The sequence below is a fragment of the Oryzias latipes genome, chromosome 13 (assembly GCF_053564925.1).
Source record: "Oryzias latipes strain Hd-rR chromosome 13, Olatipes_Hd-rR_3.1".
Classification (NCBI taxonomy): domain Eukaryota; kingdom Metazoa; phylum Chordata; class Actinopteri; order Beloniformes; family Adrianichthyidae; genus Oryzias; species Oryzias latipes.
In genome coordinates, this window is record NC_136249.1 from 3,117,298 (window position 1) to 3,141,919 (window position 24,622).

The window sequence follows — 24,622 nt, forward strand, 5'->3', positions numbered from 1 at the left end:
ATTGGGAAACATGTCACAGTTTCCAATGACCACAAGCCACTCGGGGACATCTACAGAACTGCTGCTGTCTACCCCAAAGAATGCTTCAGTGGGTGTCATCACAGTCAGATAGAGAGATAGAGAGATTTTCGCACTATATCTCCCATGATGCATTGGGTTAAAGGGACAGCGTCTTAGCGTACAATGAGTCGTCCACCATAACAAACACACACATCAAACCGTTTTTGAATTTTCTAACTTAACTTTTATTTCATCTTTTAGAAAAAAAAAATGCAACTTCCTGCTTTTTCTGCCACAATTATCACAAAAATGCACGTGAGATTGCGGGGGGGCTGGCTGTCGATCAATACAGACTGAGTTTTTTTTTTTTTTTTGGATGCTGGTGTGCCGCGGGGCCTTTGTCAAGGTTAAAGTTCCACCTTTATCCACCTTTGTCATGGTGGGAGAACATGTCAATGTAAGGGGGGGGGGGTCATCTAAGATAGCACAAGGGTTATTGAAATGAACAAGTGAAAACTTATCTTTACATTTCATGTTCAAGTTATATTGCTCATCAGTGTAGTAGCTGCAATTATCTCTAAAAACAACCCGCCATGCCATAGAGTGCATTTATGAAATACCCATTCTAAACACTGAACACATACGGTATCTACTTAATGATTTGGCAGAACAGCCCCATACTTCACCTTCAAGTAGTCCATTTAATCTCATCCAAAGTCTAAAAACATTTTTTGAGCCTCGGCCACAGAGCTGAACATGAACACTGAACATGACACGGGGCCATCTGGTTTGATGATGCGTAACCGTGCTGGATTCAGCAGAGAGGGCTGTAAGCCTCTCTCATACTTGTCCCACATCACACTTTTAGATGATTTTGTCAAGGCGATTATATTCTTGAATCTTTGGTAGGCTTTTAACTTAAATGAACTTGTTTTTGTGAAGGATGGGGGGGGGGGGGTTTCTGCTCCACAAGTTTTAACAAGAAACACTGTAAATTCCCCATGTTCAAAGTGAAAGCTGGATGGATGCAATGGTACTTTCCACAGGGTGAGTCAGATGATCTAGAGTAGCTGTGAACCAGAGCTGCTTATGTGGGTAACACACAGGTGGAAGTGAAACTAAACATTTTGGGAGAGGTGCAACAGGAAGTGGAAGGTCAAACTAAAAGCTTGGTACAGGAAGTGGTGCAAAAACCAAAAGGGTTGGTGTGAATGTAGCATGAACTGCATGGTTGAGAGGAACAGACATTTCTGTGCTGGCCAAGACAGGCTGGTTCTATTTAGTTTCATAGATTAGCATGTAGTATTTAAAAAACATCAATTAAAAATGAACTTTCAGGTAAATCTTTAACTCTTGTAGTCATTTTTCTGGGTTACAGTTGAAACTCAAGTGTGACCTACTCTGTCATTTTGATCTCCAGTTAAAGAAATTGTGGAGGTAAAAAGGAGAGGACTCTAATGATCACAAATTGTATTTTTTTTATAAATCAACTGTTTTTTTAATGCAGCAGTAGGGCCATTATTTGTAAAGAAAAACAGAGTGTAGCTCAAATAAGTACAAAAACATGGACACCTTAGATGACAGAGAAAGAAAAAGGAGCAACAGGAGACAGAAACATTCGTCCTCTTAACAGCTGTGTGCACACAGATAAGCTCAATAATATATGAGAATTTGAAAAAAATAAACATATCTTCTGATTATTGCTAAACAAGTAAAAATAAAAGGAATTTTCAATGAAAATGTTTTTTTAGTATTGTTTTCCTGTCCAGCTTTGCACTCGCATCCTTTACGAAATCCGCTCTCCAACTCATGTCTCAACTAGTCATTTTTCAGCAATAATCTTTATGTGAATTATCTGTGCACTGATTGCTTGTTTTGCTCAACCTCCTTTGGTTGTTTCTCATGTCCCACATGATGCTTTCCATCTTCTGAGAGTGCAGCAGGTCGTCTCTGTCCATCCGTCCCAGAGCTGCCATCATTTCCTCCATCACGTTCAACACAGGCTCCAGCAGGATCAGACGGCGGGTCTGCAGCTCTGCCACACTCCCCACTCCACACAGCAGCCCCAGTTGATGGACAGCTCTTCTAGTTTTACTCTGAAAGTCTGCAACAGTTGATCGCGTCACAGACAAGGTTTGCAGTTTGAGCCCAGTTTCATGAATCCTCCTGTTGGCCTCTTGGATGTCGGTCTGAGCTTGAGAGATGAGTCCCTCATAGCGGGACACTTGATTGGAGTAGGACGTTATCTGAGATTCACACCTCCCTACCTCACTGCGAGCTCTGTCTACCTGATCAGAGGCTGAGTCTAGATCATTCTGACCAACAATAGTCATGACTGCCCCTGAAAAAGAGACACTAATCAGACTGAAATACTCCATATTAAACTTTCTGTTGGTGGATGTTGTTCAGTGGATTTACTTACCAGGAATCAATCCCACAATTGGAATGAACATCATGGCAACTCCAACATTTCTCATTGTCTCTGCTTCATCTCTTTTCTTTCTCATGTTGTACAGAGTTGTTTCTGCAGACCGCAGGTTGCGTTTCTCAGTCTTCAGAGCTTCATTGTAACTCTGCAAAGAAGACCTGTGAGAGAGCAGCTGGAGTCTCAAGTCTCCTAGTTCACCTTCTCTCCTCTTCTTCTGTTTCTCTAAAGAACTTTGCTCTGCAGTCAGACTCTCAGTCTCCTCATCGAGGTGCTGCAGTTCTCCAACAGCTATCTGCTCTGACTCTTCCAGGTGCTGCTTCATGTCCTCGATCTCTTGTCTGATGTCATCAAATGTCTGACATCCAGGAAGAACGATGTCAGAGTCCGTACTGAGGAGCATCTCTGACAGGTTGTTGAGGGATTGGAGACCTCTCAGCAGAGGTCCTGACTCCCTCAGAGCCAGGCTGCTCAGGTCTGTGTGCCGTGTCTCCACAGAGCTCAGACTGCAGAGAAGAAGAGAACAGGAAGTCCAACACAGGCCAAAAGACTGAGAAACAAAATGAGACCTTTCATTCTTTGGATTTGGAAAAAAAAAACCTCAATTTCTTGTCAGTTTTGTAGAAAGTTTCTCTTTGTAAAGATCAATAAACATTGAGCACCTAAATGTAATATAACTGAAGATTTTTAGCCTGAACAGCTTTTTAGTTTAAATGAAATCTGGATTGTTCTTTTCTGAAGAACTCTTTTTAAGTGTGTAAAGTCTAGTCTTCACATCTCAGAGGATTTATTACCTGATAATCATAGAATACAGAAACAATCTGCATGTCAAAGGAAACCACCAAATGGGACGCTGCATCCTCCTCATCTCAGGTCGTCTTCAACTCCAAGCTGAAAGTTTGAGACAAACTTAAGAATTCAGATCCAGAAGTTAAATATGAAGTCAAAGAAATGTCTATCCAGTATTTTTACATGAGGCTTGTGAGCTGATCTCTGGTTTCTGAGAAGTGTAGACACATGACCGCCTCACCGTTTACACACTCTTCTTTTTTTGCGACAGTTACAACAAAATTTGGTTGGTTGGAAACACAGAAAGAAGAAATAAAAAGCATAAAGTAAATAGAATGAAAAAAAAGATTTTTTTTTAAATTGAGAATAAGCTTTATTTATACTGTACTTGAAACAACCTGAGCTTTCCTGACAAACACTTCATAACAAAACCACTGGCACAGAAATGTAAAAAAACGATACATTTCAAAATTTTACTTTACAAGTAGAAGTTCTGCTCGTTTTAAAAAAAAAAAAAAAAAAGTTTATCATGATTTGACGTAAGTTCAGAGTGACCCAAACGCTGGAACCCGGAAGGAGACTCGGACAAAGAGGTAAGTTTAGATGGTTTAATGTAGAGGAAGATGAGTATGGCTTCTTTCCAGGAGGAGGCGTGGCAGCTGGCTGGAGGAGTATGGCTGTGGAAATCCAAGAGCGAAAACACAGGAGACCAGAGGACTGCGACCAGGTGAGTATCCGAGGAGGTTTTTCCTGAGACAGAGCGAGAAGCACAATAAGTAAAGCGAGACGTGGCAACATTCAGGAACATGAGTTGACCAGACTATGCACCATTGGAGGAACAACGAACTGGCGTCGAATGATGATCCAGGTGCTCCTTAAGAAGGCAGCTGGTCGCATCCAGAACAAGGAAGGAGGGGGAGAGTAGCTGACAGGCAACATGACAGTACCCCCCCCCCCCCCCCCCCCCCCTCAACGACCGCCACCTGGCGGTCCAAGACGACGGTCCGGATGGGCACGGTATAAGTCGTTGATGAGGGTATGGTCCAGAATGAGGGAACGGGAGATCCATGAACGTTCGCACATTCTGCCTGCCCATTAGCTTGAGGATGGTACCCGGACGTCAAACTGACCGTGGATCCTAGGGCGGAGCAGAAGGCCTTCCAAACTTGCGATGTGAACTGCGGTCCACGATCGGAAACGATGTCACTGGGTATCCCATGATGATGGAAGACGTGCTGAATGAGAGTGTCTGCAGTTTCCATAGCTGTGGGTAACTGAGGCAGGGGGATAAATTGGGCGGCTTTAGAAAAACGGTCAATGACAGAAGAATGACCGTATGGCCGTATGGACCTGGAGCCCAGAAACAAAATCCACAGAGTTGTGGGACCAGGGACGGCTAGGCGTGGGCAAGGGTAACAATAGTCCAGAAGGGGGCCAGTTGGAGGTTTTAGAACGGGCACAGGTACTGCAGGCTGCGATATACTCCTTGACGTCTCGCTCCAACATAGGCCAGAAAAAACGACGTTTGAGGAGTCAGATAGTCTGGTAAACTCCCCCGTGGCAGGCAATGCGGGAAGTATGACCCCAGGACTTCTGACCTGAGGGAATCAGGGACAAAAAGGGTGCCCGGAGGGCAGGAGGCGCCGGTGGGAATCTCACCTTGAGCTAGTTGGACCTTGTTCTCGATCTCCCAAGTGAGGTTGCCTATGAAACAGTACGTAGGTAGGATGGGAGAGCCAGAGGTGGTTTCCGTGATGGTGTATTTGCAGGACAGAGCATGGGGTTTGATATTACGGCTGCCAGGACGGTACGTGATAGCAAAATGGAAACGATCGAAAAATAAACACCACTGGGCCTGTCGGGAGTTGAGGCGCTTGGCGCTACGGAGATAGGCAAGGTTCTTGTGGTCGGTCCACACTATGAATTGTTGTTCTGCTCCTTCCAGCCAGTGGCGCCATTCTTCAAGTGCCAGTTTGATGGCCAATAACTACTGGTTTCCTACATCGTAGTTTTGTTCCGCTGGGCTTAGTTTACAGGAAAAAAAAGGCGCATGGTTTGAGTTTCCCCGAGCCCTCCTCACGTTGAGATAAGACTGCCCCTACTCCGGAATCCGAGGCGTCTACCTCCACTATGAACTGTTTGGTGATATCAGGTTCAATGAGAATGGGAGCCGAAACAAAAATGGACTTCAGTTTCTTGAACGCGGCGTCAGCCACAGGGTTCCAGCAGTAAGCACGATTGACGGAGGTGAGTTGTGTGAGGGGAGCTGCAATGCTGCTGTAATTGCGAATGACGCAGCGATAGAAGTTTGCGAACTCCAGAAATTGTTGGAGTTTCTTACAAGTCTGGGGAATTTCGCACTTGGTGACAGCCTCGATTTTAGCAGGATCTGGACGGATATTGCCCGCTTCAATGATGTATCCCAAAAAAGGGACGAAGGACACGTGAAATTCACATTTCTCGGCCATAACAAAAACCGGTTTTCGAGCAGTCTCTCAAGGACCAGGCGGACGTGATGTTCATGTTGGGAAGGATCGCCTGAGAAAACGAGGATATCATCCAGATAAACAAAGACGAATCTATTTAAGAAGTCCCTGAGGACGTCATTTACCAGGCTTTGAAACACAGCGGGGGCGTTAGTGAGCCCAAACGGCATAACCTGGTAATGCCCTAGCGTAGTGTTAAACGCTGTTTTCTATTCATCACCTTCACGCATGCGTACAAGATGATAAGCGTTCCTGAGGTCGAGTTTAGTAAAGATTTTAGCTTGCTGGACCGAGTCAAAAACGGATTCAAGTAATGGCAAAGAATACTTATCTTTAACAGTAATTTGATTTAACTTATCCTTCTTTTCTACAAAGAAGAACCCGGTGCTGACAGGGGAGGATGAGAGGCGAATATGACCCAGGGAGAGAGCTTCTTGTATATAATTTTCCATGGAGATTTTTTCAGGTCCCGAGAGATTATATAGTTTACCCTTAGGAATGGGAGCTCCATTTAAAAGCTCGATGAAACAATCATGAGGTTGATGTGGCGGCAGCGTGCTGGCCTTGGATTTACAAAATACAGAACGGAGGTCATGGTAACAGGTCGGAATGTTATAAAGATCGATTTCTTTCCTCTGGCCAGGGTCAGGAACATTGGTCATAGGCATGGCGGAGTGCAGGCAGTTAGCCATACAATAGGTGCTCCAGTTAGCAATGCGTGATGAGCACCAGTCAATATGGGGATTGTGAGTCTGGAGCCACGAGAACCCTAGAATTATGGGAGTTTGCTGACACTGGGTAATGAAAAACTGATGGTATTCACGGAGATTACCGGAGGTGATAATGAGGACGGGGCCGGTGCGCTTAGTGATGCGAGAGAGTTGTTTACCCCCTAGACCAGCAGCTTTAACAAGATTGGCGAGGGTTTCAACTGTAAGCGAGAGATCCTGAACGAGACGCTGATCGATTAAACTGTGCTTCGCCCCAGAATCAATGAGAGCCTTGAGTTCGAAAACTTGGTTTTTATAACTAATCTTGACAGGAACAAATAAGAACTTGGAATGTTGAAGGAGTTCTGAATTTTCCCCCCTTGCCTGTCATCTAATGGGGGGTTCGGGAGTTTAAACGATTGCTACATTGAGAGACCAAATGACCCGCCTGGCCACAATAGAAACATAGCCCCTCGTTACGACGTTTCTTTCTTTCTTCAGAAGAAAGTTTGGAATGACCGATTTGCAGGGGTTCATCAGGATTATAGGTAGATGTCTCCCGGTTGAATAGTGGGACAACAAATACAGAAAGAGCGGGATTAGCTGAGGGAGGTGGTAGCTTACGCTTCTGCTCAGCGAGGCGTTCTTGTAGTCGGACGTCGGATCTTAGGGCGGCAGTGAGGAAGTCTTCAAATGTGTCGGCCTCTGGCTGATAACATAGGTGGTCCTTAATACATTCATTTAATGACTGGTAGAAGATTCCTTTAAGTGCGGATCCGGCCAACCTGCTTCAACTGCTGAAATACGAAAGTCGATGAGATGTTCGCCTACCGGGCGGTTACCTTGTTTGAGACTCAGTAACCGCCGGGTGGCTTCTTCCTGCTTTCGGGGTCGGTCAAACACAAGACGGAATTCTCCTAAGAAGCGGTCGAAAGGGAGATGAGTGATAGGATGGGTGGCCAGAAAAGCTTGAGCCCACTGTAAAGCCTTACTGCGAAGAGAGTTAACAATTAAAGATATTCGGCTGATAGTACCTGGGGGCCTGTTGGAAAATGAGTTGACACTAAAGCAGGAACCCTCCGCAGGTTTCAACATTGCCGTAAAAAGGGTCTGGCTGTAGTCGGACATTTTCCGGGGCGAAGGCGGAAGCGGGATTTGAAGATTGACCGGTTAGTTTCGATCAGAGTCTGTGTGATGCTGTTGAGGCGGCGGAATAGATCCTGCTGGGCGGTAGACATCTGAGTCAGGGCGTCCGATTGATGACTTAAGAGATTTCCTTGTAGAGCAATGGCGTGACGGAGCCCTTCCGGGTCAGCTGGGTCAGGCGCATGGCCAGTTCGTTCTGTCATGATTTGACGTAAGTTCAGAGTGACCCAAACGCTGGAACCCGGAAGGTAAAGACGTAAGTTAGATGGTTTAATGTAGAGGAAGAGGAGTATGGCTTCTTTCCAGGAGGATGCGTGGCAGCTGGCTGGAGGAGTATGGCTGTGGAAATCCAAGAGCGAAAACACAGGAGACCAGAGGACTGCGACCAGGTGAGTATCCGAGGAGGTTTTTCCTGAGACAGAGCGAGAAGCACAATAAGTAAAGCGAGACGTGGCAACATTCAGGAACATGAGTTGACCAGAATATGCACCATAGGAGGAACAACGAACTGGCGTCGAATGATGATCCAGGTGCTCCTTAAGAAGGCGGTGGAGATGATGAGGTAAGTGAAGGCAGCTGGTCGCATCCAGAACAGAGACGGAAGGGGAGAGTAGCTGACAGGCAACATGACAAAAAAACTTGCGTAGCAATTGGCAACAGGCGTATTAGATGGCATCATCAACTTATATTTTAATTGAGAAGCAATAGCAATACAACTTTATAATAAAGTTTTATAAACTTTATTATAAAGCTACAGCAGTTAAAAAAGTATTTCTTTTGAAATTGACAGATTAAAAATTTAGATGTGTATAAATGTCCAATAAGGAGTAAGGATTGTTCTCCCATTGATTGACAGATTCTCTGGTGACACTTTCAGTGGAGGGGGTGTGGATTATGAACAAGCTCACTCCTGATTGGTGACAGCAGTTTCCATAGAAACATTGACTCAGACCAACTCTGACCAATCACTGTTATCTAGCTTCAACATGGCTACCGGTGCAACAAAAACAGTGATCAACATCAGATTCATCCATCCGTCCAGTTCTGATCCAGATTCCAGCTCAGACCAGGAAAACAGAGACGTTCATGGACAGCTGCGTTCTGGACAGCTGCATCAAGCTGAGCCAGCACATCCTCTGCTAATAGTTCAGTTTTTCTAGTTGTTGTTGTAGCTGACAATGGGATTTTTTTTATTTTTTCACACATGTCATCTTTTAGTTTACCGTCAAGTAAGGTTTCTGCAGCCGCATTTAAGCACTCCTTTACAACTGTCACATCGCTGAATGCTTTCTTTCTTGTGTTGCGCCAAAATCCACGCCATCTTTAACGAACACTCATTTGCACGTTGCTGCCCGGTAAATGCATGCGTGATGACACGAGTGGACCTGTCATCCTGTGCTTTCAATTCGATGATTTGACTTGCCCTCACTGCAGACTTCTGCGGGTACATTTCCTCAAACGACCCGTGTTTGGTCTCATAGTGACGCTTAACGTTGCCACTTTTGATTAACGCCACATTTTCACAGCATATGAGACACAACGGTTTAGAACTGGCTGCAGGCAGAATAAACATGTATTTGTCCGTCCATTCATCTTTAAAAGTTCGGTTTTCAGCATCTACTTTTCTCATTTTTGAGCAAGCCATTTTCTCTCCTCTCCTCTCCATCTCTCTCTCACACTCGCTGTTGCTGAAAGGTAAACAATCGATTTGATTGGCTTGGCTATTGATGACGCTCCTGTCATTATTACTAGATTAGCTGCGCATGAAGAAATGATTTATATTTTTATTAATATCAAAAGTTTTAACGGGTCTAACTATAGTTGCAGCATTTTTTTGAATTGCAGACAAAAGCACAAGTTGAGGAATAAACTGCAGAAGACAGCAATAATATCACTTACTTGCAGAACATTTTGAGTCTTGAATGACAGAAATCGGATGAAGTATGTAGGAAAATACGCACGGACAAAAAAGCAGAACAATAGTTTGATTGCATTAAGCATTCAAACCATTAAGTGAGTCTAAAAGTCCAGTCTGACATGAAGCAAAGTGAAAGTTTGATCCACGAGGAGAGCTGTCTTACCTGAAAACGTCCTCAAGCTGCACTGATGTGTCTGCTTCTGCAGCGCTTGTCTCCCTCCGCCAGTCAGACCAGCGAGGCAGTCAGCTGATTTACGGGAAACCAGCATGTCAGGCCGGGGCGGAGGGGGAGGTTTCAGACGCTCTCTGCTCCCACACATCAGGAAACGCCTCCATTTAGAACGGGCTCTGTCAAATGCTGCAGAAGGTGTCTGATTGCAGAGGTGCTGGCCAGCAACACACGCAACAACGACGTATGCACGAGCCAAGATCGTCTAAGCCGACAGGCATCACACTCTGACATAATGCGTCAATTCTTAAACCAGGAGTCTTGAAAGCTGAGGATCCGGAGCACATGCGGGTTGTTTTTCTCTCCAATGGGGCTCTTTGGCTTTGGGAAATGAAATCCAAATAATATAAATTAACAATAGGTTGTGCTTAGCTTTAGTTTGCGCTAATTCCTTTCAGTTAAGGAAGTTTTGACATTTGAGTTAAAACTTTTTAACATGTCAGAGTACGTAAAATGATAGTTAATCTACTGTTCATCCATCTTAATTGTTAGAATATGCCATGTTTGACAAAAATAGACAATATTATAATAAACAGTAATTTGCTTCATATCATAAATTGAGGTTGACAACCCGATTCATAATCGATTTTGGTTCATTTTAAACGATCCGATTGGATCTGATCCTCTGACCTAAAGTGGATCCAGATCCTCTTCATCCAAACTTCCAGACAGAAATTCCTGGTACTGAACAGTGAAGTTTTCCAGATTCTTGGATTTCTTCCAGATCATCAAGTGGAAATGAAATCTGTGTCCAAACCAACAAGTAAACTAGAATGAATGTCAAATCCATTCACATGTTAGTTTCCTAAAGTTCACCACTGTTGTTTTTCCACATCCAAAGAATCCAAAGAGAACATTCTTAGAACATTCTAGACACTGGATGGTCACATGACTTTATTCAAAGTCTGTCCACACATTGGACTGGAATGATGGACTGATGTGGTCCGCTGACACACTTAGGTTGTTTTTAGGTTATAGTAAAATCCACCTACTGTGTCTCAACTCAAATGGGATTTTCCAGGATAGATTACAATCAATTTCATTCATTTTGAAACGATTCCATAATGGTTTAGGTTGATTCAATGATGACGAGCTGAGTCAGGGGTGCATAAGCAGGAGAACGTGAAAAACATGCAGGACATGTGTCAGGGTGCTGGATTTGGGATGGAACCCTCCATGCATGGTGAGGAGCTTTAGTGTTTTAACATCCGTGGTCTGTATCTCTTCCTTTGGCCATCTTATTATTCCTGCAGGGTATCTGATAACTGGCAGTGCGTAGCTGTTTATTGCCCGGGTCTTATTCTTGCCATTGAGCTGGCTTCTCAGGACTTGCCTTACTCCTTGGAGGTATTTAGCTGTTGCAGCTTTCCTTGTTGCCTGCTCCGGGTTGCCATTTATCTGTGGAATTCCATGATAACTGTCGCTCCTCCATGAGTCCGTGGTTTGAGCAGCTCATTCCCTGATCGTCCTGTCACTCTTAGCTTTACCTCTCTAAGTTGTTGTTTTCCTGCGTTTTCATTCGTTTAAACATACTTGTTTGCCATCATTACGATTTCTTTCTGTCTCCAAGTCATAAAAGAATATCCAGTCTCAAACTAGGACATAAATATCTGTGCAGAGTGGAGGAGAAATACAAAATCTGAGTGATTTGAAGAAAACATACAGGTTAACAACATAGGTTTTTAATTCTTTCGAAAGAAAAAAAGAAGGTTCGGTAACACTTTATATTCGGTCGGTCGTTAGCGTGTTAGCTTTAGCATGGCTGCTGTAGGTTTATTGTCTTCGTTCTTATGAACACTTAGGCTTGTGTCAGGCATCTATAATGCTAATAAATATCTTACTAGAACCCCAAACAATAATAATACTTCTTAATTAGTTAACAAAGGTTGTTAATAAATCTTATTAAGCTTATTAACACTGACACATTTGTTAGGAACCTATAATATCAGTAAATGCATCATTAGCATCTTGAAAACATCCTAATAATAATGCTTGTAAATGTGTTAACTAAGTAATTTAATAAACCTTATTAGACTTATTGTACTAATAAATGTCTTACTAACACCCTATAAATTCATTTATAATGCTTGTTAATGTGTTAACAGAGCTTGTTAAGGAATCTTAATATAAAGTGTTACCGAAGGTTCTTGTTTGTTCTTGTTGGTGTTTTTACAACAATCACCTCTGGAAACTCCCTAACTCTAAAGTGGAACTTCCCAAATCTTCACTGATTCTTTTCCTGAATGTGTAGTGAGGGATAAAAATGTATTTCTCTTTTCACTTCTTAATGCTAAATGATGTGATACAGACTCAGCAGCGGCAGAAACACAGTCTAAAGCTTTGACTTTTCTATTCTGTGTCTGCCCTCCCTGTCTTAGAACACCCCCCTGACCCATTTCCCGGAAAGCAGCTGACTTCCCCATTGCTGGTTGAGTATAAAAGGCGCCGCAGTAGCAGAGAGAGAGCAGAGCAGAAGGAACGGCAGGATCACTGAGCTCTGGGACTGTCAGTCGGTAAGACGGATCTCTTTGTGGATCAAACTTCAGCCTTTTTCATCTGTTGTCAAAGTGGACTTTAAGTATGGAAGTGATTCTGTAGCATGATTAAAAATAAAAGTCAAAACCAGAAATGCTTTTTCATTTTCAAAATGAAGCTGCATTTTTGACTCAAAATTTAAATGAAAAAGCAATCCACCAAAATGCTTTTACATTTTCGACTTAAAAACCCCTTATTCTGTATCATAATTAAAACGAAAATGCAAAGAGGGGATTGCATTTTCGCCCTGATTTTGCTATTTGAGGATAGCTGGATGCATCAACAGCTACAGCAGATTTCATGCTAAACATTTGCTGGTTGGACCAACAACACACTCTGTGAAGCTGCAGGAGACTATCTTCTAAATGTGCTTTATTACAGTTGTGATTATTATTTAGGGCCAGCTCGCTCATATATTTTATTAATCCATGCGGTTAGTGCTTTTTTCTTTGCTGCAAGGACCAGAAAGAAGGGTTAGCATTAGGCTAATATGTGCTAAAAACATTAGCCGTGGAGGAACTAAGAACTAACTGCGGGCAATGAGCATCTTGGATGTAAATATGTGGGAATTACATCATCCTTTATTCTGTTCTGGACACCACTGGAAACACAAATTCATCTGATGGTTTAGTTTCTCAGATCGTAGCAGCATTTCCGCCTTTGGGGATCTGGAGCTTTGGATCGTGGGGCTTCACTTTCCTATGTGCGAAGGCGGCTGCCGGTCGAAATACAAAGCAAGTCGGGGGGTTTCGACGAAACCGTGGTGCATCCGAAAGAGGACCGTAGAAGGTGGAAATGCTGCTACGTAGTCCTGAGAGGCTGTGTACAATCATCAGGAGTGCACAACCATCACAAAGCCCTCTCCTCTGCCGCTAACACAAAGCTACACTGCTATTAGCAGGAGATAGCAGTGACATCCGTGTCCACACATTGGACTGGAATGATGGACTGATCCGTGTTAATGACATCACGTGTGTTGTCAGTCTGCTGTGATGCACTGTCGTTTTCTTGTTACAGTAAAATCAACCTACTATGTTGCTGTCCAAATGGTATTTTCCATTGATTCCATTGATTGATTATCAATTTATAGTTTTTAATGGTAAAGTTCATTCATTCATTTTCTATTCCATTTTTCCCTTTTGGGGTCTCGGGGCTGCTGGAGCCTATCCCGGCCACTTGTGGGTGAAGGCAGGGGACACCCTGGATAGGTTGCCAGTCTGTCACAGGGTAGAATGTCCACAAACACACACCCATTCACTCTCACATTCACACCTAGGGACAATTTAGATTAACCAATTAACCTATGAAGCATGTTTTTGGATGGTGGGAGGAAGCCGGAGACCCCGGAGAAAACCCAAACACAGAAAGGTTTCAAGTCCCCCAGCCGGGACTTGAACTGGGGGCCTTCTTGCTGTGAGGCAAGAGTGCTAACCACTGCCCCACTGTGCAGCCCTAACTGGTAAACGTAAAGGTTGAATAAAATCTGCGTCAGACAGATCCATGTCATTCAATAGAATAGAAATGGGAATAGAAATCGATTAATTGATTGTTACAGACCTAGAAGATTAAGATACACAAGAGTTGAAGGGTACAACAATGTGAAGAAGACAAAATAGGAACTGAGGGATGAGGTTGTGGATGGCTTTTAAGGCCTTTTAGCAGGAGTTTATTATCAAGTCATAATTTGACCTGGTTCCAGTTGAACTTCTGTGGAATACAGTGGAGGAAATAAGTATTTGATCTCTTGCTGTTTTTTTAGGTTTACCCACCTATAAATGTGCTAGACATCTGCTCACCTAAAAAGAAACTCAGGTTACATTCACACTGCAGGCTGAAACGACCCAATTCCGATTTTTTCCCCTATGCGACCTGTATCTGATCTTTTCATGACAGTCTGAACGACACAGATCCGATCTTTTCAAATGCTGGCCACTTGGGTATGTGCTCCTAAATCTGATACGTATCCGATCTTTTCAAATGCGACCTCCGTCTGACCGGCCAGGCCACATGAATCCACAAACAACGAGTGACCTCGTTCCCCGTTGAGTACTCTATTCTCATGCGGGTCACTTTTGAGGCATTTCAAGGTCACACAAGAGATCACAAAAGTTCACATTTAATTGGAAATTGCAAAAAAAAGGATTTTTTTCAAAAAATCGGAATTGAGCATTAAGCCCTGCATTGTGAATGTAGCCTCAGTCTGTCATCCTAATGGTAGGTTCATTTCAACAATGAGAAATGCAAAAAAAAAAAAACATGAAGAAAAGCAAGAAATCCACTTCAAATAATGCATACATTTGTTTATATTTTATTGAGGGATAGAAGTATTTAAAACCCTCTTGCCGGAAAGACCCTTATGGCCAGCACAGAGGCCAGAGGTTTCTTAAAGTTGATGAGCGGGTTTCTGCACTCTGCACAACTCTAAATATCACCTCTCTCTGTAGATTTGCTATAGGATTGAGGCCCAGAGACTGGCTGGACCTTTCCATGACCCTGATATGCTTCTTCTTCAGTCATTCCTTGGTTATCTTGGCTCCCCCTACCCATTTGAAGCCTCCTGGTTAAGGAGGGAAGGAGGTTCTCACTCATTTGACAGAACGTGGCTCCGTCCATCCTCGCACCATCAAGGTAAAGTAGCCCTGTGCAGAAAAACACCCCCAAATCATAATGTTTCCACCTCCCTGCTTAACAGTGTGGATGGTGTTCTTGGGGTCATAGGCAGCATTTCTCTTTCTTCAAACACGATGGGTTGAGTTGATGCCAAAGAGCTCAATGTTGGTCAGATCTGACCACAGCACCTCTGTGCTAATTACCTTCTCTCTAAATCAGGGGTGCTCATTACGTCGATCGCGATCGACCGGTCGATCTTCAAGGACATGAGAGTAGATCGCAGGCAGGCCAGCAAAGATTTAAAGAAAAAATACTTCTTCAAAATCCACCAGCCAATCAAAATCCTCACCGAGAAGTATGGGACTTGATTGACATGCAGAATGGCCAATCGGGCATCCTCTGATACATACGTCACCGCACACGCGTGTTTTTAAATTCACTGTGCGCAAATTCTGTCTGTCATCAGAAAGTCGCTTCCTGCCCCGCGGCACGTCAAATCCCCGGCAGAAGACCAATTCGTACAACCGGAGTCTTTATTGAATCCGCCCCGCGTGTCTCTTCCTGCTATCAGCTCTGCAGTTCTCGCCCGATAAATACGAGCTCATTAAAGAAGCTGTTTTTGTTGGTAGCATGCGCTTCTTACAGAGCCATCAGCGCCTTTGAAATGCAATGCTCCCCCCATTGCACGCTTTACAACAGAGCATGAAATACGATGGTTGCTGCTTTCTGTAACGCCTAATCTAAGCTTTCTGAAACGCCTAATCTGTTAATACAAAATTATCTTTGTGTAATCTCACTGTGTAGTTTTTAATCATCAGTACATAAACAACAATGTACATATAAACATGTAACTAATAGACATAACTAACAAACATTTACTAGTAGTATTTAATAAATATATATATAATGTGTATAAATAATGTGTATACAGGAATCCAGGGTTCGATTCACTGGTGGCAATGAACAATTAATGGCATAATGGTGAGCAATTAACCTCACTCTTAACGGTACTGCCTACCTCATAACATGAGAGACAATGAACCACATGTCATGGCGGTTCAGACGTCGCCCGGCCACACAAGGTCTGCGTCAGGTTTGGGGGACCAGAGCACCCTGATGGAAAGTGGGCTACTGGAACAAGACAGAAATGGACTAGATGTGAGAACAAGGTTCTGTTAGAATGCTACTACTAAAGCAATCCCACCCAGAGGGGTTACATGCAGAGAATGTGGAATGAATGGACGCTTCAAAACCTACAATCAAGGCAAACTGCCATCAACTGGTAGCCCAATGCTCAAACATCCACAAGGACTCTTCCTATGAAGACTCTAAGAGCCTTCATAGGGAACTCAATGAAGCTGTGGAAAACCACCCTTGAAACCAATGGGAAGCCACTTGCACAAGTGTCCATCAAATGTGGGATATACCAAGATGATGCTCTGTCCCCACTGCTGTTCTGCATAGGTCTGAACCCCTTCAGCCAAATAATCAACAAGACTGGCTCAGAAATGGGGCCAACATCAGTCACCTCCTCTACATGGATGACATCAAGCTATATGCTAAGAGCGAGCGTGACATTGACTCCCTGATCCACACCAACAGGATCTACAGTACTGACATTGGGATGTCATTCGGGCTCGATAAATGCAGCCGGATGGTGACAAAGAGAGGCAAGGTAGTCCACACAGGAGGGGTCTCAGTCCTATAAGGAAAAATAGCAGATATTGAGGACAGTTACAAGTACCTTGGAATTCCTGCTGAGAGAAAACTACGACGTTGGAGAACTGCTTGCTATGAAGGAAGCCTCTACTGAATGGTGGCCTGGCTGGAGGGAGCTGCTCAACCGTTCCTGGTGCTCATTGATCATTGTAACCTCGAATACATCAAATGAACCAAACGCCTCAATCCCCGACAAGCCCGTTGGTCACTGCTCTTCTACCGTTTCAACCTATCAACCTGGGTCCAAAAATGGGAAAGCTGACACTATCCCGCCTTCATGACAACAACACAGAGGAATCCAGCACGGCAGAACCAATACTCCCCTCTTTCTTGGTCCTTAGTCTGGTGCAGTGGGACATCACGACCGAATTAACAGTGATCAATGCCACTTATTCACCTCCACTGTCCTGTTCTACTGAAAAGGCATACGTGCCCCCATCTCATCATCAGCAGGTCCTACATCTGGTGCACGATACACCGGCCGCCGAATACCCAAACTCAAACTTTATTTATTTGTGTAGTGCCAATAGATATAAGAATATTAGTAATTAAAAAATAAAATACGTAAAATAATTAAAACGTAACCTAAATATCATAGTTAAAGTAACAATAAAAAGAATAGTATATTAAAAACATAAAGATAATAATATTCTTTTAAAAAGAAAAAAAAATTGTTAAATTAATAAATAGATAAATAATAAAAAACATGAGCAATGACCAAAGTCATGTAAAAGCCAGATTAAAAAGGTGGTTCTTGAGCCTCTTTTTAAAAACCTCTATAGACCCTGAGGTTCTCCAGCAGGCTGTTCCACAGGCGAGGACCGTAATGGTGGAACGAAGCCTCACCGCGTGTTTTGGTCCTCACCTTAGGAACAACTAAGAGGCCCATGCCAGAGGACCTCAGGGTCTGCGAGGAGAAGATATGGGAGAAGATATGGGAGGCGGCTCATGTGGAATTGGAAGCTCGTCACCACTGAGAAGGTCCTAGTCTGGCTCCCAGACAGTGGGTCTGGTAATCCACCCGAGATCTCCGGTTACGTCTGCAGAGCAAGAAACTCAGTCCTAGGTATGTGGGCCCATTTCAATCATCAGACAAATCACAGCTGTCTCATACCTTCTTAGCTTGCCACCCTACTACTGTGTCTCACCCACCTTCTGAATATCCTTGTTGAAGCCCGCCGGAGGAGCTGGTGACATAGGGCCTGGGGTCTCCAAGGAGTCTTAGGAAAGAAATCTTCCGCTTTTAGATCTTTCCATCCGTGCGTGTTCAGGAGTCGAGAGTGGTAAAGCAAACCAAGGATTCAACTGGATTAAAAATACACGAAGTTTATTGCCATGACAATAGTTCTAATACAGATTAAAGACATTGTTGCAGATATCTGGATTCTCAGGTTAAAAGACCCACAGACGCACAAGTTACATGCGCATTACTTGTAGGTTTTCCTGAGAACAGCAGAAAAGTACCAAAACAGTCTTTTAAACATGTGTGTTGAAATTTCCTCCTCTGGTCGCTTTGATTCGTCAGCTGATAGTCCGCTTGCTTCCTCTGGCCAATAGCTGAAGGTTGCCAACTCCAGATCCGCTCCGCCTTTCCAGGGGTGGGGGCATTTCACCGGCGCACACAATCCAACGATCAAAAGAGTCCTCATCTGGTCCAAAATAAATCATACCAGCCAAACGAATACTCCATCACGAGATCAGAGGTCAGCTTCATCCTCCACATGAAAACACGAATCTGAACACTTTCCCAAGGATAAGATGTTCAACCCAGATAGTAGAAATGTAGTCCATGACATATTTATTGCGTCTCTGGAAACTCCTTGATTTGCACAAAGAAGTCCTAGTTGCTGCTGCAACTACAAAGCAAAAGTGAAGGTCACTGGAGAATAAGTCCTAAAAGAGTTCAAAATGAGTTCACTTTACACTAAAGATAAAACTGCAATATAATAAGGAATAAGATCTAAAAACATACATTTTCTATAGTCTACTCCCCCCTTGATCATTAGGAACGATGAGGCCTACCTGGTCAGGGAGCTGCTAGGTTCCTGGCGCCGGGGAAGACAAATGCAGTATTTGGTGGATGGGAAGGGGTACGGACTGGAAGAACTCTCATGGGTCTGCTCCTACGATACTCTCAACCACTCCCTCATCTTTGGACTTCCGCCACCATTATCCCTCCAAGCCAGCTCCGTGGCCTCATGGCAGGCCACAGCATCGTGTTGGTGTTCTTGCTTCCGGAGTTGCTGACAGGAGGGGGGGCTCTGTCAGGAATCAGACATCCGTCTCCCTCTCCGACCACCAGAGGGAGCCATCTCCCGTGTTTTGAAATTTCCCTGGGTTTTATCTTCACTACATCACCCATCAGCCACTGCTCAATATTCATGGACCTTCCACTGGCTGCTCTGCATTGAGTAATCACAATCAGAGTATTCATTCAGGCACCGGGCTTTGGTCTTGTTGGTTGAATGCTGTAAAGCATTCAACCCTTTGTTTTCCTCTTATGCTATCTTCCGCCGTTTTTCGGCACTTAACTCTTTCTACAATTTTAACCTATTTTAACCATTCAACTTTTAAAATGTTCAGCTCTTACAGCTTATTAATGCTATGACTTTTGTTTCTTCAATTCTTTCAAATTTTTAAGATATTCCAGGTTTTCCGGGATTTTTTTGCCCGATTAAAATACATAGGGAAGTTATGGTGCATGAGGTGCCCGGTTCGACACCCCGTTCAGACACTTCAAATTAAAATCTTTAACTATTTCACTTTATTTTAGCTATGAATTTTGGCCCTTCAAATCCTTCAAGTTTTCAAGATATTCCAGGATTTCCCAGGGTTTTCCAAGATTTCTACTCCATTAAAATACATGGAGAATCCTTGAAACCTTTGTTTCTTTCAACCATAATAACTTCAACATGCCTTTAGCTAGAGACACCGTTCAAACATTAAACTGCTCACAAGACTTTGGACTTCAATATAAGTTTTGAAATTATTATGGGATGGCAACACCAACTAAGCTTTGGCTGCCATTTTGTGCTTAAATGTGAAGCGATTTTAAACTTCAGTTTTGACCTATTTTAACGATTCCACTATTAAAATGTTCAACTCTTTAAGCTTAATCCTTTCTGCTATAACTTTTAGTCCTTCAAATCCTTGAACCTTTCAAGATATTCCAGGATATTCCAGGATTTTCCAGGAGTTATGCTCCATTTAAGTACAAGGATAATCCTTGAAAACCTTTGTTTGTTCTAACCATTGTAACTTCAACATGCTTTCAGCTAGAGACACCGTTCAAACATTTAAATGTTCACAAGGCTTTGGACTTCAACATAGATTTTGGAATTATAATGGAATGGCAACACTACCTACAGTTTAAAAGCCATTTTTTAACAAAATCTGAAGCAAATATTGCAAAAAACTTCATCCATGGCAAGAACGGAAGTTCCGGGTTACACTTGTTTACTTGTTTACTCATAGTGAACCTGCTTTCATCTGTGAAGAGTAGAGAGCCCCATTGGCAAATTGGCAAATTTGGCAAATTTACCAATCGTGGTATTCGCTCCAACCTGTGGACGTTGGTCCTTCATACCCCCTTCATGGAGTCTGTTCCTAACAGTTTGAGCAGACTAATGCACATTTGTGACCTGGTGGACATCATTTTGTAGGGCTCTGGCAGTGCTCCTCCTGTTTCTCCTTACACAAAGGAGGAGGTGGTGGTCCTGATGCAGGGTTGTTGTCCTCTTACGGCCTCCTCCACATCGCCTAATGTACTGGCCTGTCTCCTGGTAGCGCCTCCATGCTCCGGACACTAAGCTGACAGACACAGCAAACCTTCCTGGCACAGCTCACATTGATTACCCATCCTGGATGAGTTGCACTACCTGGGCCTTTTGTGTGGGTTATAGACGGCGTTTCATCATACCGCTGGAAAGACAACACTGTTGGCATTAAAAAGTCACCAAAACATCAGCCTGAAAACAAGAGGAGGGAGAAGTTGTCTGTGGTCACCACATGCAGAACCACTTCTTTAGTAGATGTGTCTTGCTGATCACCTATTATTTCCACCTGTTGTATATTCCACTTGCACAAAGACATTGCTTGCCCATTGTCATAAATAAATCAACATACCTGAAACAGCCTTGTAATCTAACATTCATCTTTCTTAATTTTTTTAAGGGAAATGGAAACCCTAATATCAAATACGACCCAGAGTCTGACCACCGCGGCAGAGATGCGGATCACCACCCAGATGTTGATGCACCCCAATGCAAACTGGGAGGAGCATCTGGCTCCTGCTCCTCTCTCCATCGCCATCATGGCGGAGCTGGTCTTCATCTCATCTATCATTGATTTCTCCATCAACAAGAATCCCCCAAAAGATGGATTCAAGTTCATAAAGTACCCAGACTCCTTTAGGGCTAGTCTCATGCAAATCAGTAACTCAGCCTGGCACGCATTCAACTTAGCCCACAAGAACATGGATCAAATCCGGATTCATACCTTCACTGTTCCAGATTATATGAAAGCAGCAGTCAAGATTCTGTTTCAAGGAAATGATGAAATCCTTGAAACTCTCCTCCCAAACCAGCTGGAAAACATCCGCAGCATTGCAGACGAATGTGTGGTGCTAGCAGAAAGCGTTGAAAAGAAGTATGAAGATGTTATTAATATAATCCAGGAGCTGCTGGAAGCCTGCATCAATGCTGAACACTTTCATGGAGAAGAGCTGGAGAAGGTCAGGATGAAACTTGAGGAGAATAAGTTGAAGGAACAGACTGCAAAGGAGCTAAATGAACGATCCAAGAAAGCAATGGAGGCCATGTCAAAGGAGCTGGAAGAGACACAAGAACAGTACAAGAAGTCCATGGATTCCATACCAACAGGGTGGGAGATGATTGGCATGGATTTTGTTGAAGGATTGACAACCCCTTTGAAAATATTAAATCTTGGTTTTTTTAAAAATAATAAAAGAGAGAATTTTGGCTCAGACACAATCACAGGACATAAAGATGATGAAAGAGATTTGACTTCAGAAATAAAAATTTTGAGCAGGTCAGGACCAATTCTAAAACTCGCATCATCATTCAGTCAGTTTATAACTGAAGAAGGGATAGACTGGAAAGAGATCTATGATCAGAAGAACAAGTGTGCAAAGACTACATGGACTCAAGATCAATTCAAAAGAATTTATCATGAGTTGGAGGATCTTCCAAGAAGTAAACTAAAGGAAACTGCTCTGTGTCTCTGCCAAAGAGGCATTGACATCTGTGAACAGTTGGCAATATATGCACCAGATCAGGAATGTGATCAGAAAACGACACGCAAGCTGATTAAAGACACAAAGAAGCTGTATGAAGATGCTTTAAAGTTTGACTGTAAAAGCAAAAAAATGTCTGGTTCTCCAGCTCTGAACCCCAAACCCCCAATGATGTTCAAAGCACAGGAGAACTCTGGAAGGCAGTCTGCCAGCCAGAGAGCAACAGAGAACGCTCGTTTCCGCATCGAGCAAAGCCGAGAACAACTGAAGCAAACCCGAGACTCGTATGAGAAAGCTGTACAGAACATGGAGCAGAACCAAAGAGAACTGACTGAGATCCTGATTGAAATGCAGAACTGCAAGATCAAAGAGATTGACTTTGACACCACCATCAAAATGCTGGTCAAAGGGATGGATGCCATGGGTAGAGTGAAGGAGCAGTGGGAGAAGATGGTGCGCTTCTTCCAGATGGTTGCCACCATTGTGAAAACCAGCCTTGGAACCACGCTGCACAATTTTGTGAAGACATCTGAAGACACAAAGAAACTGTCCTACAACTCTAAGCTCTTTGCCAAAGACATGCTGTACAACCAGGCCTTTGAAGCCTCCAACATCGCCAGTCTGGTCCACATGATCTCAGGGACCTACTGTGAAGTGTCCAACAAGTACCTGATGGACAGAGTGAGCAGCTTGGGTAAGCTTATGGCCATGGACAAGGAGAAGCCAGAGTTCATGCAAGAGAGAATGAAGCTGCAGGAGTCCTGCCAAGAGGCTCAAGATGGTATCATGCAGTTGGTCCTGAAGAACAAGAAAGAATTTGAAAGGAAGACGGATGCCAGGATGGCCCAAATTGAGGGAGAGTTTAAAGCCATTCTGCCCCCTACTCCACCAATGGAGACAGAAAGAATCAAAGAAATAGTTCAGACTGGGTTTGGAGAGGGAGAGTTTGGAGAAGGAGAAGAAAATTATTACTGAAACAATGGAATTTCATAGACAAAGGATTGCAGTCTGAAGTAAGGATTTTAATTTACCACCCACACATTTTTCTGTACTTCATCTTTGAATAACTTAACTCTATTTTAACACCACCTAAAGGGTGTGGAGTTTTCTTCAGTTCAGAATCAATTCAAAGTTTAAATCAATAGCTTTCATGGATCTGTGAGTGTTCTACCTGTTCTTCACAGTGTGTCTCACCCATGGGCCAACCTTAGATACAAGTATTTTGGGAAACTAAAACGCTGGTCCTCCAATTGTATTGTCCAACATATCAACATGATATCGAGAACCTCCGCTAACAGGATTGCTACTCATATCCAAAGACTGTCTGTTGTAAAAAGTACAGAAAAAATTGCTAATTTTTGATTGTATGATGTGGGAGAGGTTAGCACAGCTGGTCTGTCTCGTGGCGTGATGGGTCTTCCTGTAATTTCAGACGTTTGTGACTCAAAGACCAGCTGGCAGGAGCTATTTGCTGTTCTTGTGTTTACTCAGGTGTGTGACAAATAAGAATTAGTTTTTAATTTTGTTAGAATAAATGTAAAATGTATGAAAAAAAAGCTGTTCTGAGAGATAAATAAAAAATTTGGATACATTCCAAAGATTTCGTACCTTACATTTACTGTAAAAAAAAAGACCAATCTTTATATTGGTGAGTTTCACCATCTGTCACTGAGTGACCAGATGACACAGGCTGTATTTTCCTGTAAATGTTTCCACACAGGTTCATTAAAGGCTCTCTAAAACAGCAGGACTGTGTGTATTGAGCCTTCCTTCCCAACACAACTCAATACTTCTCCCGTTTGTCTGCCAATGATCAGACTGTGAAACAAGAAGCCAGCTAATCAAAAAAAAAAAACTACTTTCTAACAGTTTCCATCATATTATATTGTTTTCTAATATATTATTGTACAGTAAACCTTTATTCTGTGATTTCAGAGATAAAAGATTCATTCCTGGCCTCTGTTCCTTTGTTGCCCTCTTTCCCTTTTTCCTTTTTTCTTGCATTTCTCCACAGGTTTACAGGGTTATTGGTAGGAACTCCTGCACAACTGCAGCTTAACTCCATATTAGCCACACATAAAAAAGATACGATTAAAAAACCTGGCGACCCGCTAGAACATAAAACTGAGTACGAGCTCGATCCCCAGTTGTCCTGTATTTACGAGAATTCACACGGATCTGTCTGCATCTCCGTTGCAATGCGTGGGGAGTTTGCAGTGGTGGTGCAGCGCGACGCGGACTATTTGTTACAATCCAAATCGGAAAAAAACAAGTATTAAGGACTAAAAACTGGTTAATATGTATTGCTTTTGTAAGTGACCATGGTATAAGCGGGTTAATGGCCTTCGAAGTGTGGGTTATTACTTTTTGACGCACTTCGCGGAAACTTCGCGTCGGACGGTTCAGGCTTCCACGGCGTGCGTTAAAAAGTACTGACGCACACTTTGTCGGCCGCTAACACTTACGTAATCCTTGACAGACTTATGTTGGCAAAGGTCGACTGCTTTTTGGGAACAAGACTTCTGCAGCCTTCAGCATTTTTTCATGTTCATCATCTGAAACCGTTTTGGATGTTTGCTCCAACTTGTCTGCAGTAAGGTATCTGTCACTGCTCCATCAGTGACGTCACGGCTGCAGTAAATGCTGACGGTTGTTCTTCTGTCCAGCTAATAGTTGGTAAATCTTCTCTTTTCTTAACTCCAAATGGTAGGGGTGTAACGATACGCTAAAATCTCAATTCGGTTCGGTTCAAAATTTCAGTTTGGTACATTTTCGATATTTTTTCGGTACAAAAAGGCAGG

At 43.2% G+C, this 24,622-nt stretch overlaps 3 protein-coding genes across 14 annotated transcripts in view; 1 reads left to right on the forward strand and 2 right to left on the reverse strand.

Annotated features, from left to right (window-relative positions):
- LOC101164176 (porphobilinogen deaminase) overlaps nt 1-24,622 on the reverse strand; it is a 156,164-nt gene that overhangs the window by 52,941 nt on the left and 78,601 nt on the right. The window lies entirely within an intron of this gene.
- LOC105355533 (uncharacterized) lies at nt 1,469-9,932 on the reverse strand. Of its 4 annotated transcripts, none has more exons than XM_023961906.2 (4): nt 9,638-9,932; nt 3,220-3,316; nt 2,423-2,931; nt 1,469-2,341 (listed from the first exon to the last, which is right to left on the reverse strand). In XM_023961906.2, the coding sequence occupies exons 2-4, from the start codon at nt 3,291-3,293 to the stop codon at nt 1,830-1,832; spliced, it is 1,095 nt and encodes a 364-aa protein (XP_023817674.1). In that variant the 5' UTR covers nt 3,294-3,316; nt 9,638-9,932; the 3' UTR covers nt 1,469-1,829. The 4 variants fall into 4 exon arrangements, with proteins under 4 accessions (XP_023817674.1, XP_078785722.1, XP_023817675.1 ...); XM_078929596.1 differs by lacking the exon at nt 9,638-9,932 and adding an exon at nt 4,043-5,359 and having other exon boundaries at nt 3,220-3,964; XM_023961907.2 differs by lacking the exon at nt 9,638-9,932 and adding an exon at nt 3,398-4,158.
- Nucleotides 7,810-23,568, forward strand: LOC101157877 (uncharacterized). Of its 9 annotated transcripts, none has more exons than XR_013647125.1 (6): nt 7,810-7,945; nt 8,052-8,118; nt 12,082-12,216; nt 14,683-14,866; nt 17,438-17,633; nt 17,742-20,778. XR_013647125.1 is itself a non-coding variant. In XM_023961904.2 (6 exons), the coding sequence occupies exon 6, from the start codon at nt 20,745-20,747 to the stop codon at nt 22,794-22,796; it is 2,052 nt and encodes a 683-aa protein (XP_023817672.1). In that variant the 5' UTR covers nt 7,874-7,945; nt 8,052-8,118; nt 12,082-12,216; nt 14,683-14,866; nt 17,438-17,633; nt 20,741-20,744; the 3' UTR covers nt 22,797-23,568. The 9 variants fall into 9 exon arrangements, 8 of the variants coding, with proteins under 8 accessions (XP_023817672.1, XP_078785715.1, XP_023817670.1 ...); XM_023961904.2 differs by having other exon boundaries at nt 7,874-7,945; nt 20,741-23,568; XM_078929589.1 differs by having other exon boundaries at nt 7,874-7,945; nt 14,752-14,866; nt 20,741-23,568.

Excerpts from the sequence above, each read along its gene's own strand:
- LOC105355533 (XM_023961906.2), bottom strand. The coding sequence starts at position 3,293 with ATGAGGAGGATGCAGCGTCCCATTTGGTGGTTTCCTTTGACATGCAGA. Across the intron at positions 2,932-3,219 it reads CTGTATTCTATGATTATCAG|TCTGAGCTCTGTGGAGACAC; the intron begins GTAATAAATCCT and ends TCTTCTCTGCAG. Across the intron at positions 2,342-2,422 it reads AATTGTGGGATTGATTCCTG|GGGCAGTCATGACTATTGTT; the intron begins GTAAGTAAATCC and ends TCTCTTTTTCAG.
- LOC101157877 (XM_023961904.2), top strand. The coding sequence starts at position 20,745 with ATGGAAACCCTAATATCAAATACGACCCAGAGTCTGACCACCGCGGCA.